The sequence below is a fragment of the Borostomias antarcticus genome (assembly GCF_949987555.1).
Source record: "Borostomias antarcticus genome assembly, chromosome: 2".
Taxonomy (NCBI): domain Eukaryota; kingdom Metazoa; phylum Chordata; class Actinopteri; order Stomiiformes; family Stomiidae; genus Borostomias; species Borostomias antarcticus.
In genome coordinates this window covers 38865972-38889679 of record NC_140235.1, presented here as the reverse complement: position 1 = coordinate 38889679, position 23708 = coordinate 38865972, and the positions used below count along the sequence as shown (strand labels likewise).

Below are 23708 nucleotides of genomic sequence, written 5' to 3'. Positions count from 1 at the left end.
TTTGAAAGAAATCTGAAAGTGCTACAGGTTTAACAAACAAAACAAACAACAAAACACAACTGAACAAAAATAACACAATTTTAACAGACAACGGCTATACTACTACTGTGGGCTGTGAGCTTTAGAACGTTGGAGACCAAGCCGGTCAACACAGTTTGTAGCTGTTTTTAAATTGTTTTTGAATTGTTTATTGATTCTTGTGTAATTGTGTTTATTGATTCTTGTTTATGTAATTTTGTTAATTCTTGTTAATTAGGGCCCGAGCACTGGCGGTGCGAGGCCCTATTGTATTTCGAAGGATTATTAGGGCCCGAGCACTGGCGGTGCGAGGCCCTATTGAAACTCGAAGGATTATTATTAGGGCCCGAGCACTGGCGGTGCGAGGCCCTATTGAATTTCGAAGGATTATTATTATTCTCCTACCTTCTTGTTATTCTTCTCCCCAAACAAATGCCTTTTTGGCGGCCTAAACATCGATGAAAACGAATGAAACTTTGCAGATACGTCAGTCCCGGTGAAAAATTTGATAATTCATGGGTGACGGAAATGGGTGTGGCAAAACGGCTCAAGAGCGCCCCCTGGAAAGTTTAAAATGGCGAGCCCCACCTTTCAGTTTGATGTAGGCGAACGAAATTCGGTGGGCATATGTATTTCATCGAGCCACACTTAAATGTCTCTTGGAGCTATACCCAACATGCAACAGGAAGTCCGCCATTTTGCGCTTAATGTGCCATTTTGTCCTTGTTTTGACCATTTCCATGCCTCGTACTTCGACGAACTCCTCCTACAGATTTCATCCGATCAACTTCATATCGGGTCAGCTTCATCTTAAGACCTTTGTGATCAAAAGTTATCAAAAAAATTGAGTTTTCACCAAACACCCTTGCCGTGGCGCCCCGCCAAAGTTTGACATTTCGCCATAAAACACGAAGTCCTCATAACTCCTCCATACATTATCCAATTTGTCCGATATATCTCACGCTTCATGACGGTTCTGTCCTGAACACATCTATGTGTCAGTATTGCGTCATACTTATAGCGCCACCTATTGGTGAAACAGGAAGTCCTCATAACTCCTCCATACATTATCCGATTTGTCCGATATATCTCACGCTTCATGACGGTTCTGTCCTGAACACATCTATCTGTCAGTATTGCGTCATACTTATAGCGCCACCTATTGGTGAAACAGGAAGTCCTCATAACACCTGCATACATCATCCGATTTGCACCAAATTGCTGACGCTTCATGAAGGTCACCTTCTGAACACATCTATACGTCGGTATTGAGTTACACTTACAGCGCCACCTACTGGTGAAACAGGAAGTACTCATAACTCCTACATACATTATCCGATTTACTCCAAATTGCTCATGCTTGATGAAGGTCGCATCTTGAACACATCTGTAGGTCAGTATTGCGTCATACCTACAGCGCCACCTACTGCTTACAGGAAGTCCTCATAACTCCTACATACTTTGTCCGATTTACACAACATTTCTCATGCTTCATCAAGGTACCGTCCTGAACACAACTATGCGTCGGTATTGAGTCACGCTTAGAGCGCCACCTACTGGTGACAGGAAGTTTCTCTCAGTACTGGACACCGACATAGCACACCCTTTAACGGCCCCGCACCCCGACACGCGTGGAGTGCGAGGGCCCGCTCAATGCTGCTCGCAGCCCTAGTTAGGGCCCGAGCACTGGCGGTGCGAGGCCCTATTGTATTTCGAAGGATTATTATTCTCCTTCTCCTTCTCCTTCTTCTCCCCAAACAAATGCCTTTATAGTGGCCTAAACATCAATGAAAACTCACGAAACTTTGCAGATACGTCAGGCCCGGTGAAAAATTTTATAATTCATGGGTGACGGAAATGGGCGTGGCAAAACGGCTCAAGAGCGCCCCCTGGAAAATTTAAAATGGCGAGCCCCACCTTTCAGTTTGATGTAGGCGAACGAAATTCGGTGGGCATATGTATTTCATCGAGACACACTAAAATGTCTCTTGGAGCTTTACCCAACATGCAACAGGAAGGCCGCCATTTTGCTTTTAATGTGCCATTTTGACCGTGTTTTGACCATTTCCATGCCTCGTACTTTGACGAACTCCTCCTATAGATTTCATCCGATCAACTTCATATCGGGTCAGCTTCATCTTAAGACCTTTGTGATCAAAAGTTATCAAAAAAATTTAGTTTTCACCAAACACCCTTGCCGTGGCGCCCCGCCAAAGTTTGACATTTCGCCATAAAACACGAAGTCCTCATAACTCCTCCATACATTATCCAATTTGTCCGATAAATCTCACGCTTCATGACGGTTCTGTCCTGAACACATCTATGTTTCAGTATTGCGTCATACTTATAGCGCCACCTATTGGTGAAACAGGAAGTCCTCATAACTCCTCCATACATTATCCAATTTGTCCGATATAGCTCACGCTTCATGACGGTTCTGTCCTGAACACATCTATGTGTCAGTATTGCGCCATACTTATAGCGCCACCTATTGGTGAAACAGGAAGTCCTCATAACTCCTCCATACATTATCCGATTTGTCCGATATGTCTCACGCTTCATGACAGTTCTGTCCTGAACACATCTATGTGTCAGTATTGCGTCATACTTATAGCGCCACCTATTGGTGAAACAGGAAGTCCTCATAACTCCTACATACATTATCCAATTTGTCCGATATATCTCACGCTTCATGACGGTTCTGTCCTGAACACATCTTTGTGTCAGTATTGCATCATACTTATAGCGCCACCTATTGGTGAAACAGGAAGTCCTCATAACTCCTACATACATTATCCAATTTGTCCGATATATCTCACGCTTCATGACGGTTCTGTCCTGAACACATCTTTGTGTCAGTATTGCATCATACTTATTGCGCCACCTATTGGTGAAACAGGAAGTCCTCATAACTCCTACATACATTATCCAATTTGTCCGATATATCTCACGCTTCATGACGGTTCTGTCCTGAACACATCTATGTGTCAGTATTGCGTCATACTTATAGCGCCACCTATTGGTGAAACAGGAAGTCCTCATAACTCCTGCATACATCATACGATTTGCACCAAATTGCTGACGCTTCATGAAGGTCACCTTCTGAACACATCTATGCGTCGGTATTGAGTTACACTTACAGCGCCACCTACTGGTGAAACAGGAAGTACTCATAACTCCTACATACATTATCCGATTTACTCCAAATTGCTCATGCTTGATGAAGGTCGCATCTTGAACACATCTGTAGGTCAGTATTGCGTCATACCTACAGCGCCACCTACTGCTTACAGGAAGTCCTCATAACTCCTACATACTTTGTCCGATTTACACAACATTTCTCACGCTTCATCAAGGTACTGTCCTGAACACATCTATGCGTCGGTATTGAGTCACGCTTAGAGCGCCACCTACTGGTGACAGGAAGTTTCTGTCAGTACTGGACACCGAAATAGCACACCCTTTTACGGCGCCACACCCCGACCCGCGTGGGGTGCGAGGGCCCGCTCACTGCTGCTCGCAGCACTAGTTGGGGGCCAAGCAGCGCAGCTGCGCAGGCACCCATTAAGTTTGTACCGTTTCTCTTTCTTCTTTATTCCTCTGCCATTGTAGTCTATGGCAGCCCATAGAAGCTTATGGTAGAAAGTTATGAAAAATGGCACACTCATTCGGGACAGTGCCCTGACCCTCCTCACCAAGTCTCATGTCCACACCTCACCCTCTCTAGCGCCACCAACGTGTCAAAGTTGGAGGTGCATTTATGCATGCAGCTTTTCTTCAGCAAGTCCAATTTTCAAACTTCAGGTGTCCTTCAATTCCTTGGCTCAAGCCGGATTCAACGCACTCTATGACGTCATTGTGGCCATCTTGGCTTCTCCGCCATTTTGAATGATGTGCAAAACCCTTAAAATGTATCTCCTCCTAGGAACTTTCACCAATTTGCATGAACATCGGTGGATGTCATCTATACACCAATGTCTACAAAGGATGTACAGGGATTTTTGATTATCCATTGTGTTCGCATGTGACAGCCAATCAAAATTGGCAGAAAAGCTGCAAAACAGGAACTGGGGTCATATCTCAGTAATGTTTTAATCTATCAAAACCACATTTGGCACACTCATTCGGGACATACCCATGACATCTGTCACCAAGCCTCATGTTGACATCTCGTGCACTCTAGCGCCACCAGCGTGTCAAAGTTGGAGTTGCGTTTATGCCAGTAACTTTTGAACTGTATGTCCAATCTTCAAAATTATGGTAACAATGGATTCCCTGGCTCATGCTGAGTTCAAAACACCCCATGGTGTCATTATTACTTCATTTGTTTGATTGCAGAATGAAAGGAACACTTTTTGTCTTCTGCACAATTTCCCCAGTTTCAGAGTGCTGAAAGGCGCATTTTGGAAAAAGTCACACATTTTCTAAACTGCCATCCCTCTTCCAATTCTCACAGCTCATACACATTTTATATATCAAAACGTTCACACGACTCTTGGGATTCATAAAATCAAAAAGGCTAAGCTCTTCGATGTATATTTTTCACTCTGTGACAGTTCGAATAATGACCCCCCCTCCTCCATTGAAATCAATGGAGCCACACTCTAGAAAATCTCTCTTCGCTCTAGAATCTCTAACTGTTTCTAACTCTTCACCTCTCCTACACTTCTGAAGACCGAAGGACATTTTATACATGGAAATGTTCGCGTGATTGTCTGGATTCTGAAGAAGTAAATAGTTGAGCTATGCTATGTATACTTTTCGCTGTGTGCCAATTTAAACAAAGACACCCCCCCCTCTCACTCTACCGAGAGGAAGCAACCCTACCAGGTGACATTAATTAAGGGCTCAGGACTCACTCTACCAAGAGGAAGCAGAAGCTGACATTATCCACTCAAATCTGCGACGCACTTTGTAAGATCCGTTGTGGCATAGCGGGTAGCGCGTCAGTCTCGCAAGCAGCGAGTTCAGGGTTCGATTCCCGTTCATCCAAAGTGCATTCTTATAATTATTGTAATTATGCTGCTGTGGAAGTCAATGGCAGACAACAGAATCATTGTAGGTCGCTCCTGCCAGTTAAAAGTTGTGAAATTTGGCTCACAGACCAGGGACTCGTGTGCCTATTGTTTAGAGTAAGTAATATGTGTGTATTACAAATGTTTGCCATGTGGGGGAGGCATCTTACAGTACGGTACATCATATTCATGGGTTTTGTTGTAGAGACGATTATCCAGACAAGCACATACAGTAGAGACAATCACATAGACAAGCTCATACAGTAAAGATAATCACATAGACAATTGCATACAGTAGAGAAAATCAGACGGAAGCACATACAGTAGACAATCACAGACATACAGTACAGCAGAGAACATAACATACAATAGACACAATTACATAGACACAAGCACATACAGTACAGACAATCACATATAGTACAGTAATGCGCTCCTCTTGTGTAAAATGCAGCAGACGGAACTTGGTTGCGTATTGTTTGCCATGTTCATGGCCGTGTACAAATAGTCAAAGTGGGTAAAGGAAATGCAGTGAGTGGGTGTAGACTTCTGTGGAGTAGGGGAAGGTTTTGAAGATTCAATGGAGTCTAGTTTGTCTGAATGGGAAGGTGCAAGTGAAGAAGTGAAGAACACTGGCCAGACTCCTGTTTACCTTCATTGCTATCAGAAGGTAGGCCGTCTTTCGCTGGTGCAGCAAGAAATTCCACTCTAGGCTCCCATTTTGTAGTGTTCACTGACAACAACATTCTCGCAAACTTACAGGAGGTGAACCTGAGAAGCTTGGAGCAACAGTGGGCAGCCAGACTCTACAACTACCACTTCAACATCAAGTTCCAGCCTGACAAAACCAATGTTAATGCTGATGCCCTATCTCGTGTACCTGTGGATGGAGGAGAGGATGGTGAAGAGGAGGAGATCCTGGCCCTGAAGACTTTTCTCACCGGGGTGGAAAACCCATGCCCAGAAATGCTTAACTCTCCTGTCCAAGTTGACCTAGAAGAAGTGCAGCTGGGCCGAACCCCCTGGAGAATGGAAGGACGCCCAGCGAAAAGATGACATGATTCGCCACATGCTGTTATCCTTGCAGACAGGGAAACCGCCCAGTGCAACAGAAAGGATCGCCCTGCCACGTGACACTCGGCAGATCCTCAAGGAGTGATAGAGGCTGACTCTGAGGGAGGGAGTCTTGCATCAGTGTGTGAGGAACCCCAACACCGCAAACTCCATCTTTCAGCTGGTCCTCCCTACAGCCTTGAAAGAGAAGGTGTGGCAGAATTTCCACGAACGGGCTGGCCACACGGGTGTGGGAAAGACTTTAGCTCTCATCCGCTGCCCACGAGTGTTGAGTATTAGACCAGCCTACTTTTCTTGTTTTATTGAGCTGAATGATTTTCATAGTTTGCAGTGGTTGAAGTTTGCAGTGGTTATAACGTTTGGTGTGTTTACCAAGTCTGCAGTGTAGTTGCAGTCCGACAAACATATCTCTAAAGCCTTCAAAACATCAGTCGTATTTGCTTCATCTTTTGCGTGGTCAGCTTGGCCCCCACAACGCTGCTTGCAGCTTTAATTAGGGCCCGAGCACTGGCGGTGCGAGGCCCTATTGAAACTCGAAGGATTATTATTATTATTCTTCTTCCGAAACAAATGCCTTTTTGGCGGCCTAAACATCGATGAAAACGGATGAAACTTTGTAGATACGTCAGTCCCGGTGAAAAATTTGATAATTCATGGGTGCCGGAAATAGGCGTGGCAAAACGGCTCAAGAGCGCCCCCTGGAAAATTTAAAATGGCGAGCCCCACCTTTCAGTTTGATGTAGGCGAACGAAATTCGGAGGGCATATGTATTTCATCGAGCCACACTTAAATGTCTCTTGGAGCTATACCCAACATGCAACAGGAAGTCCGCCATTTTGCTCTTGATGTGCCATTTTGTCCTTGTTTTGACCATTTCCATGCCTCGTACTTCGACGAACTCCTCCTACAGATTTCATCCGATCAACTTCATATCGGGTCAGCTTCATCTAAAGACCTTTGTGATCAAAAGTTATCAAAAAAATTGAGTTTTCACCAAACACCCTTGCCGTGGCGCCCCGCCAATGTTTGACATTTCGCCATAAAACACGATGTCCTCATAACTCCTCCATACATTATCGGATTTGTCCGATATATCTCACGCTTCATGACAGTTCTGTCCTGAACACATCTATGTGTCAGTATTGCGTCATACTTATTGCGCCACCTATTGGTGAAACAGGAAGTCCTCATAACTCCTCCATACATTATCCGATTTGTCCGATATGTCTCACGCTTCATGACGGTTCTGTCCTGAACACATCTATGTGTCAGTATTGCGTCATACTTATAGCGCCACCTATTGGTGAAACAGGAAGTCCTCATAACTCCTACATACATTATCCAATTCGTCCGATATATCAAACGCTTCATGACTGTTCTGTCCTGAACACATCTATGTGTTAGTATTGCATCATACTTATAGCGCCACCTATTGGTGAAACAGGAAGTCCTCATAACTCCTCCATACATTATCCAATTCGTCCGATATATCTCACGCTTCATGAAGGTTCTGTCCTGAACACATCTATGTGTTAGTATTGCATCATACTTATAGCGCCACCTATTGGTGAAACAGGAAGTCCTCATAACTCCTCCATACATTATCCAATTCGTCCGATATATCTCACGCTTCATGAAGGTTCTGTCCTGAACACATCTATGTGTCAGTATTGCGTCATACTTATAGCGCCACCTATTGGTAAAACAGGAAGTCCTCATAACTCCTCCATACATTATCCGATTTGTCCGATATATCTCACGCTTCATGACGGTTCTGTCCTGAACACATCTATGTGTCAGTATTGCGTCATACTTATAGCGCCACCTATTGGTGAAACAGGAAGTCCTCATAACTCCTCCATACATTATCCGATTTGTCCGATTTATCTCACGCTTCATGACGGTTCTGTCCTGAACACATCTATGTGTCAGTATTGCGTCATACTTATAGCGCCACCTATTGGTGAAACAGGAAGTCCTCATAACTCCTGCATACATCATCCGATTTGCACCAAATTGCTGACGCTTCATGAAGGTGGCCTTCTGAACCCATCTATGTGTCGGTATTGAGTCACACTTACAGCGCCACCTACTGGTGAAACAGGAAGTCCTCATAACTCCTACATACGTTATCCGATTTACTCAAGATTTCTCACGCTTCATCAAGGTAACGTCCTGAACACATCTATGCTTCGGTATTGAGTCACACGTACAGCGCCACCTACTGGTGAAACAGGAAGTCCTCATAACTCCTACATACGTTATCTGATTTACACAACATTTCTCACGCTTCATCAAGGTACTGTCCTGAACACATCTATGTGTTGGTATTGAATCACGCTTAGAGCGCCACCTACTGGTGACAGGAAGTTTCTCTCAGTACTGGACACCCAAATAGCACACCCTTTAACGGCGCCACACCCCGACCCGCATGGGGTGCGAGGGCCCGCTCACTGCTGCTCGCAGCCCTAGTTATTATTCTACCTTCTCCTTCTTCCAAAACAAATGCCTTTTTGGCGGCCTAAACATCGATGAAAACGGATAAAACTTTGCAGATACGTCAGTCCCGGTGAAAAATTTGATAATTCATGGGTGAGGGAAATGGGCGTGGCAAAACGGCTCAAGAGCGCCCCCTGGAAAATTTAAAATGGTGAGCCCCACCTTTCGGTTTGATGTAGGCGAACGAAATTCGGTGGGCATATGTATTTCATCGAGCCACACTAAAATGTCTCTTGGAGCTGTACCCAACATGCAACAGGAAGGCCGCCATTTTGCTTTTAATGTGCCATTTTGTCCTTGTTTTGACCATTTCCATGCCTCGTATTTCAACGAACTCCTCCTACAGATTTCATCCGATCAACTTCATATTCGGTCAGCTTCATCTTAAGACCTTTGTGATCAAAAGTTATCAAAAAAATTGAGTTTTCACCAAACACCCTTCCCGTGGCGCCCCGCCAAAGTTTGACATTTCGCAATAAAACACGAGGTCCTCATAACTCCTCCATACATTATCCAATTTGTCCGATATATCTCACGCTTCATGACGGTTCTGTCCTGAACACATCTATGTGTCAGTATTGCATCATACTTATAGCGCCACCTATTGGTGAAACAGGAAGTCCCCATAACTCCTCCATACATTATCGGATTTGTCCGATATATCTCACGCTTCATGACGGTTCTGTCCTGAACACATCTATGTGTCAGTATTGCGTCATACTTATAGCGCCACCTATTGGTGAAACAGGAAGTCCTCATAACTCCTACATACATTATCCAATTCGTCCGATATATCTCACGCTTCATGACGGTTCTGTCCTGAACACATCTATGTGTCAGTATTGCATCATACTTATAGCGCCACCTATTGGTGAAACAGGAAGTCCTCATAACTCCTGCATACATCATCCGATTTGCACCAAATTGCTGATGCTTCATGAAGGTGGCCTTCTGAACCCATCTATGTGTCGGTATTGAGTCACACTTACAGCGCCACCTACTGGTGAAACAGGAAGTCCTCATAACTCCTCCATACATTATCCAATTTGTCCGATATATCTCACGCTTCATGACGGTTCTGTCCTGAACACATCTATGTGTCAGTATTGCGTCATACTTATAGCGCCACCTATTGGTGAAACAGGAAGTCCTCATAACTCCTGCATACATCATCCGATTTGCACCAAATTACTGACGCTTCGTGAAGGTCACCTTCTGAACACATCTATGCGTCGATATTGAGTCACACTTACAGCGCCACCTACTGGTGAAACAGGAAGTACTCATAACTCCTCCATACATTATCCAATTTGTCCGATATATCTCACGCTTCATGACGGTTCTGTCCTGAACACATCTATGTGTCAGTATTGCGTCATACTTATAGCGCCACCTATTGGTGAAACAGGAAGTCCTCATAACTCCTCCATACATTATCCAATTTGTCCGATATATCTCACGCTTCATGACGGTTCTGTCCTGAACACATCTATGTGTCAGTATTGCGTCATACTTATAGCGCCACCTATTGGTGAAACAGTACGTCCTCATAACTCCTCCATACATTATCCGATTTGTCCGATATATCTCACGCTTCATGACGGTTCTGTCCTGAACACATCTATGTGTCAGTATTGCGTCATACTTATAGCGCCACCTATTGGTGAAACAGTACGTCCTCATAACTCCTCCATACATTATCCGATTTGTCCGATATGTCTCACGCTTCATGACAGTTCTGTCCTGAACCCATCTATGTGTCGGTATTGAGTCACACTTACAGCGCCACCTACTGGTGAAACAGGAAGTCCTCATAACTCCTACATACGTTATCCGATTTACTCAACATTTCTCACGCTTCATCAAGGTACCGTCCTGAACACATCTATGCTTCGGTATTGAGTCACGCCTAGAGCGCCACCTACTGGTGACAGGAAGTTTCTCTCAGTACTGCACACCGAAATAGCACAGCCTTTAACGGCGCAGCACCCCGACACGCGTGGGGTGCGAGGGCCCGCTCACTGCTGCTCGCAGCACTAGTTAGGGCCCGAGCACTGGCGGTGCGAGGCCCTATTGAAACTCGAAGGATTATTATTATTCTTCTCCTTCTTCTTCTCCTTTACTCCAAACAAATGCCTTTTAGGCGGCCTGAACATCGATGAAAACGGATGAAACTTTGCAGATACGTCAGTCCCGGTGAAAAATTTGATAATTCATGGGTGACGGAAATGGGCGTGGCAAAACGGCTCAAGAGCGCCCCCTGGAAAATTTAAAATGGCGAGCCCCACCTTTCAGTTTAATGTAGGCAAACGAAATTCGGTGGGCATATGTATTTCATCGAGCCACACTAAAATGTCTCTTGGAGCTATACCCAACATGCAACAGGAAGTCCGCCATTTTGCTCTTAATGTGCCATTTTGTCCTTGTTTTGACCATTTCCATGCCTCGTACTTTGACGAACTCCTCCTACAGATTTCATCCGATCAACTTCATATCGGGTCAGCTTCATCTTAAGACCTTTGTGATCAAAAGTTATCAAAAAAATTGAGTTTTCACCAAACACCCTTGCCGTGGCGCCCCGCCAAAGTTTGACATTTCGCCATAAAACACGAAGTCCTCATAACTCCTACATACATTATCCAATTTGTCCGATATATCTCACGCTTCATGACAGTTCTGTCCTGAACACATCTATGTGTCAGTATTGCGTCATACTTATAGCGCCACCTATTGGTGAAACAGGAAGTCCTCATAACTCCTCCATACATTATCCAATTCGTCCGATATATCTCACGCTTCATGAAGGTTCTGTCCTGAACACATCTATGTGTCAGTATTGCGTCATACTTATAGCGCCACCTATTGGTAAAACAGGAAGTCCTCATAACTCCTCCATACATTATCCGATTTGTCCGATATATCTCACGCTTCATGAGGGTTCTGTCCTGAACACATCTATGTGTCAGTATTGCGTCATACTTATAGCGCCACCTATTGGTGAAACAGGAAGTCCTCATAACTCCTCCATACATTATCCGATTTGTCCGATTTATCTCACGCTTCATGACGGTTCTGTCCTGAACACATCTATGTGTCAGTATTGCGTCATACTTATAGCGCCACCTATTGGTGAAACAGGAAGTCCTCATAACTCCTCCATACATTATCCAATTTGTCCGATATATCTCACGCTTCATGACGGTTCTGTCCTGAACACATCTATGTGTCAGTATTGCGTCATACTTATAGCGCCACCTATTGGTGAAACAGGAAGTCCTCATAACTCCTCCATACATTATCCAATTCGTCCGATATATCTCACGCTTCATGAAGGTTCTGTCCTGAACACATCTATGTGTCAGTATTGCGTCATACTTATAGCGCCACCTATTGGTAAAACAGGAAGTCCTCATAACTCCTCCATACATTAACCGATTTGTCCGATATATCTCACGCTTCATGACGGTTCTGTCCTGAACACATCTATGTGTCAGTATTGCGTCATACTTATAGCGCCACCTATTGGTGAAACAGGAAGTCCTCATAACTACTACACACATTATCCAATTTGTCTGATATATCTCACGCTTCATGACGGTTCTCTCCTGAACACATCTATGTGTCAGTATTGCGTCATACTTATAGCGCCACCTATTGGTGAAACAGGAAGTCCTCATAACTCCTACATACATTATCCAATTCGTCCGATATATCTCACGCTTCATGACGGTTCTGTCCTGAAAACATCTATGTGTCAGTATTGCATCATACTTATAGCGCCACCTATTGGTGAAACAGGAAGTCCTCATAACTACTACATACATTATCCAATTTGTCTGATATAGCTCACGCTTCATGACGGTTCTGTCCTGAACACATCTATGTGTCAGTATTGCGTCATACTTATAGCGCCACCTATTGGTGAAACAGGAAGTCCTCATAACTCCTCCATACATTATCCAATTTGTCCGATATATCTCATGCTTCATGACGGTTCTGTCCTGAACACATCTATGTGTCAGTATTGCGTCATACTTATAGCGCCACCTATTGGTGAAACAGGAAGTCCTCATAACTCCTCCATACATTATCCAATTCGTCCGATATATCTCACGCTTCATGAAGGTTCTGTCCTGAACACATCTATGTGTCAGTATTGCGTCATACTTATAGCGCCACCTATTGGTAAAACAGGAAGTCCTCATAACTCCTCCATACATTATCCGATTTGTCCGATATATCTCACGCTTCATGACGGTTCTGTCCTGAACACATCTATGTGTCAGTATTGCGTCATACTTATAGCGCCACCTATTGGTGAAACAGGAAGTCCTCATAACTACTACATACATTATCCAATTTGTCTGATATATCTCACGCTTCATGACGGTTCTCTCCTGAACACATCTATGTGTCAGTATTGCGTCATACTTATAGCGCCACCTATTGGTGAAACAGGAAGTCCTCATAACTCCTACATACATTATCCAATTCGTCCGATATATCTCACGCTTCATGACAGTTCTGTCCTGAAAACATCTATGTGTCAGTATTGCATCATACTTATAGCGCCACCTATTGGTGAAACAGGAAGTCCTCATAACTACTACATACATTATCCAATTTGTCTGATATATCTCACGCTTCATGACGGTTCTGTCCTGAACACATCTATGTGTCAGTATTGCGTCATACTTATAGCGCCACCTATTGGTGAAACAGGAAGTCCTCATAACTCCTCCATACATTATCCAATTCGTCCGATATATCTCACGCTTCATGACGGTTCTGTCCTGAACACATCTATGTTTCAGTATTGCGTCATACTTATAGCGCCACCTATTGGTGAAACAGGAAGTCCTCATAACTCCTCCATACATTATCCAATTTGTCCGATATAGCTCACGCTTCATGACGGTTCTGTCCTGAACACATCTATGTGTCAGTATTGCGTCATACGTATAGCGCCACCTATTGGTGAAACAGGAAGTCCTCATAACTCCTGCATACATCATCCGATTTGCACCAAATTGCTGACGCTTCATGAAGGTGGCCTTCTGAACCCATCTATGTGTCGGTATTGAGTCACACTTACAGCGCCACCTACTGGTGAAACAGAAAGTCCTCATAACTCCTACATACATTATCCGATTTACTCAAAACTTCTCACGCTTCATCAAGGTACGGCCCTGAACACATCTATGCATCGGTATTGAGTCACGCTTAGAGCGCCACCTACTGGTGACAGAAAGTTTCTCTCAGTACTGCACACCGAAATAGCACACCCTTTAACGGCGCCACACCCCGACACGCATGGGGTGCGAGGGCCCGCTCACTGCTGCTCGCAGCCCTAGTTATTATTATTATTCTCCTTCTTCCAAAACAAATGCCTTTTTGGCGGCCTAAACATCGATGAAAACGGATGAAACTTTGCAGATACGTCAGTCCCGGTGAAAAATTTGATAATTCATGGGTGACGGAAATGGGCGTGGCAAAACGTCTCAAGAGCGCCCCCTGGAAAATTTAAAATGGCGAGCCCCACCTTTCAGTTTAATGTAGGCGAACGAAATTCGGTGGGCATATGTATTTCATCGAGCCACACTAAAATGTCTCTTGGAGCTATACCCAACATGCAACAGGAAGTCCGCAATTTTGCTCTTTATGTGCCATTTTGTCCTTGTTTTGACCATTTCCATGCCTCGTACTTTGACGAACTCCTCCTACAGATTTCATCCGATCAACTTCATATCGGGTCAGCTTCATCTTAAGACCTTTGTGATCAAAAGTTATCAAAAAAATTGAGTTTTCACCAAACACCCTTGCCGTGGCGCCCCGCCAAAGTTTGACATTTCGCCATAAAACAGGAAGTCCTCATAACTCCTCCATACATTATCCAATTTGTCCGATATATCTCACGCTTCATGACGGTTCTGTCCTGAACACATCTTTGTGTCAGTATTGCATCATACTTATTGCGCCACCTATTGGTAAAACAGGAAGTCCTCATAACTCCTCCATACATTATCCAATTTGTCCGATATGTCTCACGCTTCATGACAGTTCTGTCCTGAACACATCTATGTGTCAGTATTGCGTCATACTTATAGCGCCACCTATTGGTGAAACAGGAAGTCCTCATAACTCCTCCATACATTATCCAATTTGTCCGATATGTCTCACGCTTCATGACAGTTCTGTCCTGAACACATCTATGTGTCAGTATTGCGTCATACTTATAGCGCCACCTATTGGTGAAACAGGAAGTCCTCATAACTCCTCCATACATTATCCGATTTGTCCGATATATCTCACGCTTCATGACGGTTCTGTCCTGAACACATCTATGTGTCAGTATTGCGTCATACTTATAGCACCACCTATTGGTGAAACAGGAAGTCCTCATGACTCCTACATATATTGTCCGATTTGCACCAAATTGCTAACGATTCATGAAGGTCGCATTCTGAACACATCTATGCGTCAGTATTGAGTCACACTTACAGCGCCACCTACTGGTGAAAGAGGAAGTACTCATAACTCCTACATACGTTATCCGATTTACTCCATATTGCTCATGCTTGATGAAGGTCGCATCCTGAACACATCTGTGCGTCAGCATTGAGTCATACTTATAGCGCCGCCTACAGGTCAAGCAGGAAGTCATCATAAGTCCTACATACATTTTCCGATTTACACAACATTTCTCATGCTTCATCAAGGTACCGTCCTGAACACATCTATGCGTCGGTATTGAGTCACGCTTAGAGCGCCACCTACTGGTGACCGGAAGTTTCTCTCAGTACTGGACACCGAAATAGCACACCCTTTAACAGCGCCGCACCCCGACACGCGTGGAGTGCGAGGGCCCGCTCAATGCTGCTCGCAGCCCTAGTTAGGGCCCGAGCACTGGCGGTGCGAGGCCCTATTGAAACTCGAAGGATTATTATTATTCTTCTTCTCCTTCTTCTTCTCCTTTACTCCAAACAAATGCCTTTTAGGCGGCCTGAACATCGATGAAAACGGATGAAACTTTGCAGATACGTCAGTCCCGGTGAAAAATTTGATAATTCATGGGTGACGGAAATGGGCGTGGCAAAACGGCTCAAGAGCGCCCCCTGGAAAGTTTAAAATGGCGAGCCCCACCTTTCAGTTTGATGTAGGCTAACGAAATTCGGTGGGCATATGTATTTCATCGAGCCACACTTAAATGTCTCTTGGAGCTATACCCAACATGCAACAGGAAGTCCGCCATTTTGCTCTTAATGTGCCATTTTGTCCTTGTTTTGACCATTTCCATGCCTCGTACTTCGACGAACTCCTCCTACAGATTTCATCCGATCAACTTCATATCGGGTCAGCTTCATCTTAAGACCTTTGTGATCAAAAGTTATCAAAAAAATTGAGTTTTCACCAAACACCCTTGCCGTGGCGCCCTGCCAAAGTTTGACATTTCGCCATAAAACACGAAGTCCTCATAACTCCTCCATACATTATCCAATTTGTCCGATATATCTCACGCTTCATGACGGTTCTGTCCTGAACACATCTATGTGTCAGTATTGCGTCATACTTATAGCGCCACCTATTGGTGAAACAGGAAGTCCTCATAACTCCTCCATACATTATCCAATTTGTCCGATATATCTCACGCTTCATGACGGTTCTGTCCTGAACACATCTATGTGTCAGTATTGCGTCATACTTATAGCGCCACCTATTGGTGAAACAGGAAGTCCTCATAACTCCTCCATACATTATCCAATTTGTCCGATATATCTCACGCTTCATGACGGTTCTGTCCTGAACACATCTATGTGTCAGTATTGCGTCATACTTATAGCGCCACCTATTGGTGAAACAGGAAGTACTCATAACTCCTCCATACATTATCCAATTTGTCCGATATATCTCACGCTTCATGACGGTTCTGTCCTGAACACATCTATGTGTCAGTATTGCGTCATACTTATAGCGCCACCTACTGGTGAAACAGGAAGTCCTCATAACTCCTACATACGTTATCCGATTTACTCAACATTTCTCACGCTTCATCAAGGTACCGTCCTGAACACATCTATGCTTCTGTATTGAGTCACGCCTAGAGCGCCACCTACTGGTGACAGGAAGTTTCTCTCAGTACTGCACACCGAAATAGCACAGCCTTTAACGGCGCAGCACCCCGACACGCGTGGGGTGCGAGGGCCCGCTCACTGCTGCTCGCAGCCCTAGTTATTATTATTATTCTTCTTTACTCCAAACAAATGCCTTTTAGGCGGCCTAAACATCGATGAAAACGGATGAAACTTTGCAGATACGTCAGTCCCTGTGAAAAATTTGATAATTCATGGGTGACGGAAATGGGCGTGGCAAAACGTCTCAAGAGCGCCCCCTGGAAAATTTAAAATGGCGAGCCCCACCTTTCAGTTTGATGTAGGGGAACGAAATTCGGAGGGCACATGTATTTCATCGAGACACACTAAAATGTCTCTTGGAGCTATACCCAACATGCAACAGGAAGTCCGCCATTTTGCTCTTAATGTGCCATTTTGTCCTTGTTTTGACCATTTCCATGCCTCGTACTTCGACGAACTCCTCCTACAGATTTCATCCGATCAACTTCATATCGGGTCAGCTTCATCTTAAGACCTTTGTGGTCAAAAGTTATCAAAAAAATTGAGTTTTCACCAAACACCCTTGCCGTGGCGCCCCGCCAAAGTTTGACATTTCGCCATAAAACACGAAGTCCTCATAACTCCTCCATACATTATCCAATTTGTCCGATATATCTCACGCTTCATGACGGTTCTGTCCTGAACACATCTATGTGTCAGTATTGCGTCATACTTATAGCGCCACCTATTGGTGAAACAGGAAGTCCTCATAACTCCTCCATACATTATCCAATTTGTCCGATATAGCTCACGCTTCATGACGGTTCTGTCCTGAACACATCTATGTGTCAGTATTGCGTCATACGTATAGCGCCACCTATTGGTGAAACAGGAAGTCCTCATAACTCCTGCATACATCATCCGATTTGCACCAAATTGCTGATGCTTCATGAAGGTGGCCTTCTGAACCCATCTATGTGTCGGTATTGAGTCACACTTACAGCGCCACCTACTGGTGAAACAGGAAGTCCTCATAACTCCTGCATACATCATCCGATTTGCACCAAATTGCTGATGCTTCATGAAGATGGCCTTCTGAACCCATCTATGTGTCGGTATTGAGTCACACTTACAGCGCCACCTACTGGTGAAACAGGAAGTCCTCATAACTCCTACATACTTTGTCCGATTTACACAACATTTCCCACGCTTCATCAAGGTACTGTCCTGAACACATCTATGCGTCGGTATTGAGTCACGCTTAGAGCGCCACCTACTGGTGACAGGAAGTTTCTGTCAGTACTGGACACCGAAATAGCACACCCTTTAACGGCGCCACACCCCGACCCGCGTGGGGTGCGAGGGCCCGCTCACTGCTGCTCGCAGCACTAGTTATTATTCTCCCTTCTCCTTCTTCTTCTTCTTCTCCCCAAACAAATGCCTTTTTGGCGGCCTAAACATCGATGAAAACGGATGAAACTTTGCAGATACATCAGTCCCGGTGAAAAATTTGATAATTCATGGGTGACGGAAATGGGCGTGGCAAAACGGCTCAAGAGCGCCCCCTGGAAAATTTAAAATGGCGAGCCCCACCTTCCAGTTTAATGTAGGCGAACGAGATTCGGTGGGCATATGTAGTTCATCGAGACACACTAAAATGTCTCTTAGAGCTATACCCAACATGCAACAGGAAGTCCGCCATTTTGCTCTTAATGTGCCATTTTGTCCGTGTTTTGACCATTTCCATGCCTCGTACTTCGACGAACTCCTCCTACAGATTTCATCTGATCAACTTCATATCGGGTCAGCTTCATCTTAAGACCTTTGTGATCAAAAGTTATCAAAAAAATTGAGTTTTCACCAAACACCCTTGCCGTGGCGCCCCGCCAAAGTTTGACATTTCGCCATAAAACACAAAGTCCTCATAACTCCTCCATACATTATCCAATTTGTCCGATATATCTCACGCTTCATGACGGTTCTGTCCTGAACACATCTATGTGTCAGTATTGCGTCAATCTTATAGCGCCACCTATTGGTGAAACAGGAAGTCCTCATAACTCCTCCATACATTATCCAATTTGTCCGATATATCTCACGTTTCATGACGGCTCTGTCCTGAACACATCTAGGTGTCAGTATTGCGTCAAACTTATAGCGCCACCTATTGGTGAAACAGGAAGTCCCCATAACTCCTCCATACATTATCGGATTTGTCCGATATATCTCACGCTTCATGAGGGTTCTGTCCTGAACACATCTATGTGTCAGTATTGCGTCATACTTATAGCGCCACCTATTGGTGAAACAGGAAGTCCTCATAACTCCTCCATACATTATCCAATTTGTCCGATATATCTCACGCTTCATGACGGTTCTGTCCTGAACACATCTATGTGTCAGTATTGCGTCATACTTATAGCGCCACCTATTGGTGAAACAGGAAGTCCTCATAACTCCTCCATACATTATCCAATTTGTCCGATATATCTCACGCTTCATGACGGTTCTGTCCTGAACACATCTATGTGTCAGTATTGCGTCATACTTATAGCGCCACCTATTGGTGAAACAGTACGTCCTCATAACTCCTCCATACATTATCCAATTTGTCCGATATATCTCACGCTTCATGACGGTTCTGTCCTGAACACATCTATGTGTCAGTATTGCGTCATACTTAAAGCGCCACCTATTGGTGAAACAGGAAGTCCTCATAACTCCTCCATACATTATCCAATTTGTCCGATATATCTCACGCTTCATGACGGTTCTGTCCTGAACACATCTATGTGTCAGTATTGCGTCATACTTATAGCGCCACCTATTGGTGAAACAGGAAGTCCTCATAACTCCTCCATACATTATCCAATTTGTCCGATATATCTCACGCTTCATGACGGTTCTGTCCTGAACACATCTATGTGTCAGTATTGCGTCATACTTAAAGCGCCACCTATTGGTGAAACAGGAAGTCCCCATAACTCCTCCATACATTATCGGATTTGTCCGATATATCTCACGCTTCATGACGGTTCTGTCCTGAACACATCTATGTGTCAGTATTGCGTCATACTTATAGCGCCACCTATTGGTGAAACAGGAAGTCCTCATAACTCCTACATACATTATCCGATTTACTCAACATTTCTCACGCTTCATCAAGGTACCATCCTGAACACATCTATGCTTCGGCATTGAGTCACGGTTAGAGCGCCACCTACTGGTGACAGGAAGTTTCTCTCAGTACTGCACACCGAAATAGCACACCCTTTAACGGCGCCAGACCCCGACACGCATGGGGTGCGAGGGCCCGCTCACTGCTGCTCGCAGCCCTAGTGTAATATTGTTTCTTGATGATTAATTCTATGTTATCTTGATTACAAGATTACGTAGAATTTACTCTGCAATACTGCAATTGAGTGTAACTACTACTAATTTTGAATATGAATAAAGCTTGAATGAATGAATGAATGAATGAATGAATGAATGAATGAATGAATGAATGAATGAATGAATGAATGAATGAATGTGTGTGCTGGAGGGATACGAGGCAGGACAGAGGTAAGAGGGGCTGTAGAGACAGAAGTAGGTCAGTTCCAAAGCAGCACCATCCCTACCAGGAAAGTTCTCTGACAGCTGTAGGTGACAGATGACAACTACAGGACAGCTACTACTACTATGACCCTGGCTCCTCTCACCCTCCCTCAGATCAACTTTCTAACTATCTCTCTTGAGGGAAGCACGTGTCTCCCTCTACGTCTCTCCCGACTGGCAACCTCTCCTGTCTAACTATCTCTGTTGAGGGAAGCACGTCTCCCTCTACGTCTCTCCCTACTGGCAACCTCTCCTGTCTATCTATCTCTGTTGAGGGAAGCACACGTCTCCCTCTACGTCTCTCCCTACTGGCAACCTCTCCTGTCTATCTATCTCTGTTGAGGGAAGCACACGTCTCCCTCTACGTCTCTCCCGACTTGCAACCTCTCCTGCCTAGTCACAGAATCTTGAGTCATAGTCTTTACATTTTCACAGACCTTGTTTCTAGTGGTTTCTAATATTCTTCCTCTGATTCCATGTCTGGTATTGTGTTATTAAATAATGATAATGATAATAATAATTATGATAATAATAAAAGTAATAAAAAAAACAATAATTATGATAATAATAATGATACTACTACTACTACTACTACTAATAATAATAATAATAATAATAATAGTAGTAGTAGTAATAATAATAATAATAATAATAATAAAAATAATAATTCAATTGATGTATAAAGCACTTTTCATTGTGAAAACAAACTGAAAATGCTGAACTATTCATTTGTTTGACTTATCTTCCCCAATTTATTTTCTTTCACCTGCTGCTTGAGGTGCTTTCGATCTGCTCTCTCAGTCAAGTCTAGAGGTTTTCTTTCCGGCCATCCTGTCAACAACACTTGTTTTTGAATCGCTAAGGATTTTGCAATGTTGACACTTGCTTTATCTTCAGATTTGTTTGGCCGGCAAATTGACCAAATAACAAATAAAGAGAAGGACCAATAGAGGAGAAGGAACGCTGCTGACTTCCCATTCAGGTTTAGGGGCTTCATTATTGTTTCGTTAAATGTTGTAATATTCTCCCCTTCCTCATTCATCTCTAAGGTATACATTAGGTATAAATACACCAAGACAAGCCCACCATGCCCCCAATGCACCACCAGGAAACCCTCGGCGTGACCTACAGCGTGCCAGGTGGACCCAGCTGTCAGCTCAGATTTCTCCAGGAGGACCACATCCTTCACGCCACCTTTGGCCAGGTGATAGGCCAGACTGACCCCCACGCAGCCCCCACCGATGATGACCGTGTCCGCAGTATCCTTCCATCTCTTCCCCAACACGGTGGACGCGTCTCTGGGAGTGGGAGGGACGAAAGGGGAGACGGAGAGGAGATTGGTTGAGAGATCGGTCTGGGGAGTGTTGGGATGTGGGTATAGGGATGAGTGAAATTTCTGCTATAGGCTTTTATTCCTTCTATGTAACTCTCCTATACTATTTGCCCCACTATTTTGAGACTGTATATTTATTTGCCCAGGGACTGTGGGTGGAAATGAGCTGTTTAGCTATAACCTTGTACAGTGCATCTCTCCCTATTCTATAGGGTTAATGTCTACTGTACCTTGTCCCTGTCTTAAAAATAAATACAAATCAGAAATCAGATCGAATGAAAATTCTGGAAGCATGCTGAGATAGTAACACCCAGAGACATTGGTTAAAACATGAATCAGATCACCATCATCACCATCATCAACAACAACAACAACTCATTAATGACCTCAATAGCCCCTATAATCAACAGGCTATGCACACTAGCTGGCTCATAAAAGTGAGTGTATTAGTTTATTTTCCACACAGATGGAACCTGTTTACAAAGGTAAACAACACTAGGCAGATCCCTCATGATCTGCTGCAAGTATGCAAAACAAAATGAATGAAAAAACAACGGTGTGGTAAACAGACCAATGAGAGCAGCCTATTTTGATACATTTAGGTAGGCTACTTATGGGACTAACATTCCAGCGTGTATCTATATAATGCAAACATAAAGGTTAACTTTAAAAGTAGGCTATGTACTTGTATTACTCATAGAGAAAGAAACACATGTTTACCCAGGCTGTGTATTCCTCCGCGAAGAACAGCTTATGGTCCTCACAGGCAGCCATGCTACTCCCCGATAGGCTACCAAATCCCTCCGCAAGTGAGTGTTAATTGCGTTAAATATCCTCGACATATTAAGTCTAAACTGTCATATAAGTCTAAACTGAGTAAAGACACCTCAGCATAACAGAGCCACCTCTCGCTAAACCCCACCGTAGCGTAGACTAGTAAAACCTATATCTCAAGACAGGAATCATGCGTAAAGACGCGCCTAGTGAACGCCTACTTCCAGAAGCCAGTCAAGTTGAGCGCAGTGTAACCGTACACCAGATCCTCCCCACTCAGATCCTCCCCACTCCAGATCCTCCCTGAAATCTGCCTGTCACTTTGTACACTTTGTACATTTAGGTCAGCTAAATGTAGGTCACCTAAAATGTAATCAATGCACCACTGATTACATAAAACGTTATGGGTAAATGCCACAAATAGGCCTATTACATGACATGCAATATTAGAGCCATCTGGAATGGGATCGTGTCAAAGCAGCAAAATCAACAAGAAGTTAAGGGGGTTGCTTATATAACACACCTCTGAGTCAACAGCATAGGCCAAGGTATGAAACAACCTATATATCATTCATTAACCCAGAGATCTGATTACCTGCTTCACGAGGATCGAAGCCGGGCAACCACGGAAGCCGATCAGCAATTCAGTCAATTAAGCGTCAATTAACGAATGTATTTGTTGTCATCAAATCACCTTACATTATTAGACCATGCAGTCTAGTGTGCGATTCTGTATTGATGTGTGTGTGTGTGTGTGTGTGTGTGTGTGTGTGTGTGCGTGCGTGCGTGCGTGCGTGCGTGCGTGTGTGGTAGTGGTGGGATTATGTAGATGTCTATGTAGCCTTTTGCTTGAGTCCCGGCGTCAGCCATTAAACCTCTGGAACCTGTCCAGAAAGCTGCTGCTCGTCTGGTGTTCAACCACACCAAGTTCTCCCACACAACCTCTCTTCTCCTTAGTCACTATTTTTAGAAAGGAGATGCACTTGCAAGTTCTGGCAAGTAGTAGTGGCTTTTCCTTTGTTAAATGCAATTATTCTAAGTCGCTTTGGATAAATGCGTCAGTTAAATGACTGTAAGGTAATATAAATGTAACGTAATCAACAGCAACCCGTGGCTCCCGACGCTACGGGCTCTCTCACCAGTCCAGCGCGCGGACTCTCCACCGGAGCGGGAGAACGAGAGTTCAGCTCCTCGAGCCCCACCGAGCCATCTCCTGACTGCTCCGCGGACGCCTCCAGTCCCTGTCGTGTTGCAGCAGTCTCTGTACATGTTCTTAGTCAATAGACA

The 23708-nt window shown here is 44.2% G+C and overlaps 1 protein-coding gene across 1 annotated transcript in view; it reads right to left on the bottom strand.

Annotated features, from left to right (window-relative positions):
* dmgdh (dimethylglycine dehydrogenase) overlaps positions 1-22738 on the bottom strand; it is a 44177-nt gene extending 21439 nt beyond the window's left edge. Inside the window, exons 1-2 of the mRNA XM_084456165.1 lie at positions 22368-22738; positions 21444-21612 (exon numbers count right to left, since the gene is read on the bottom strand). Coding sequence (XP_084312291.1) covers positions 21444-21612; positions 22368-22489 — 291 coding nt within the window. The 5' untranslated portion in view covers positions 22490-22738. The remainder of the gene's footprint in view (positions 1-21443; positions 21613-22367) is intronic.
* Positions 22739-23708: the final 970 nt, after the last annotated feature.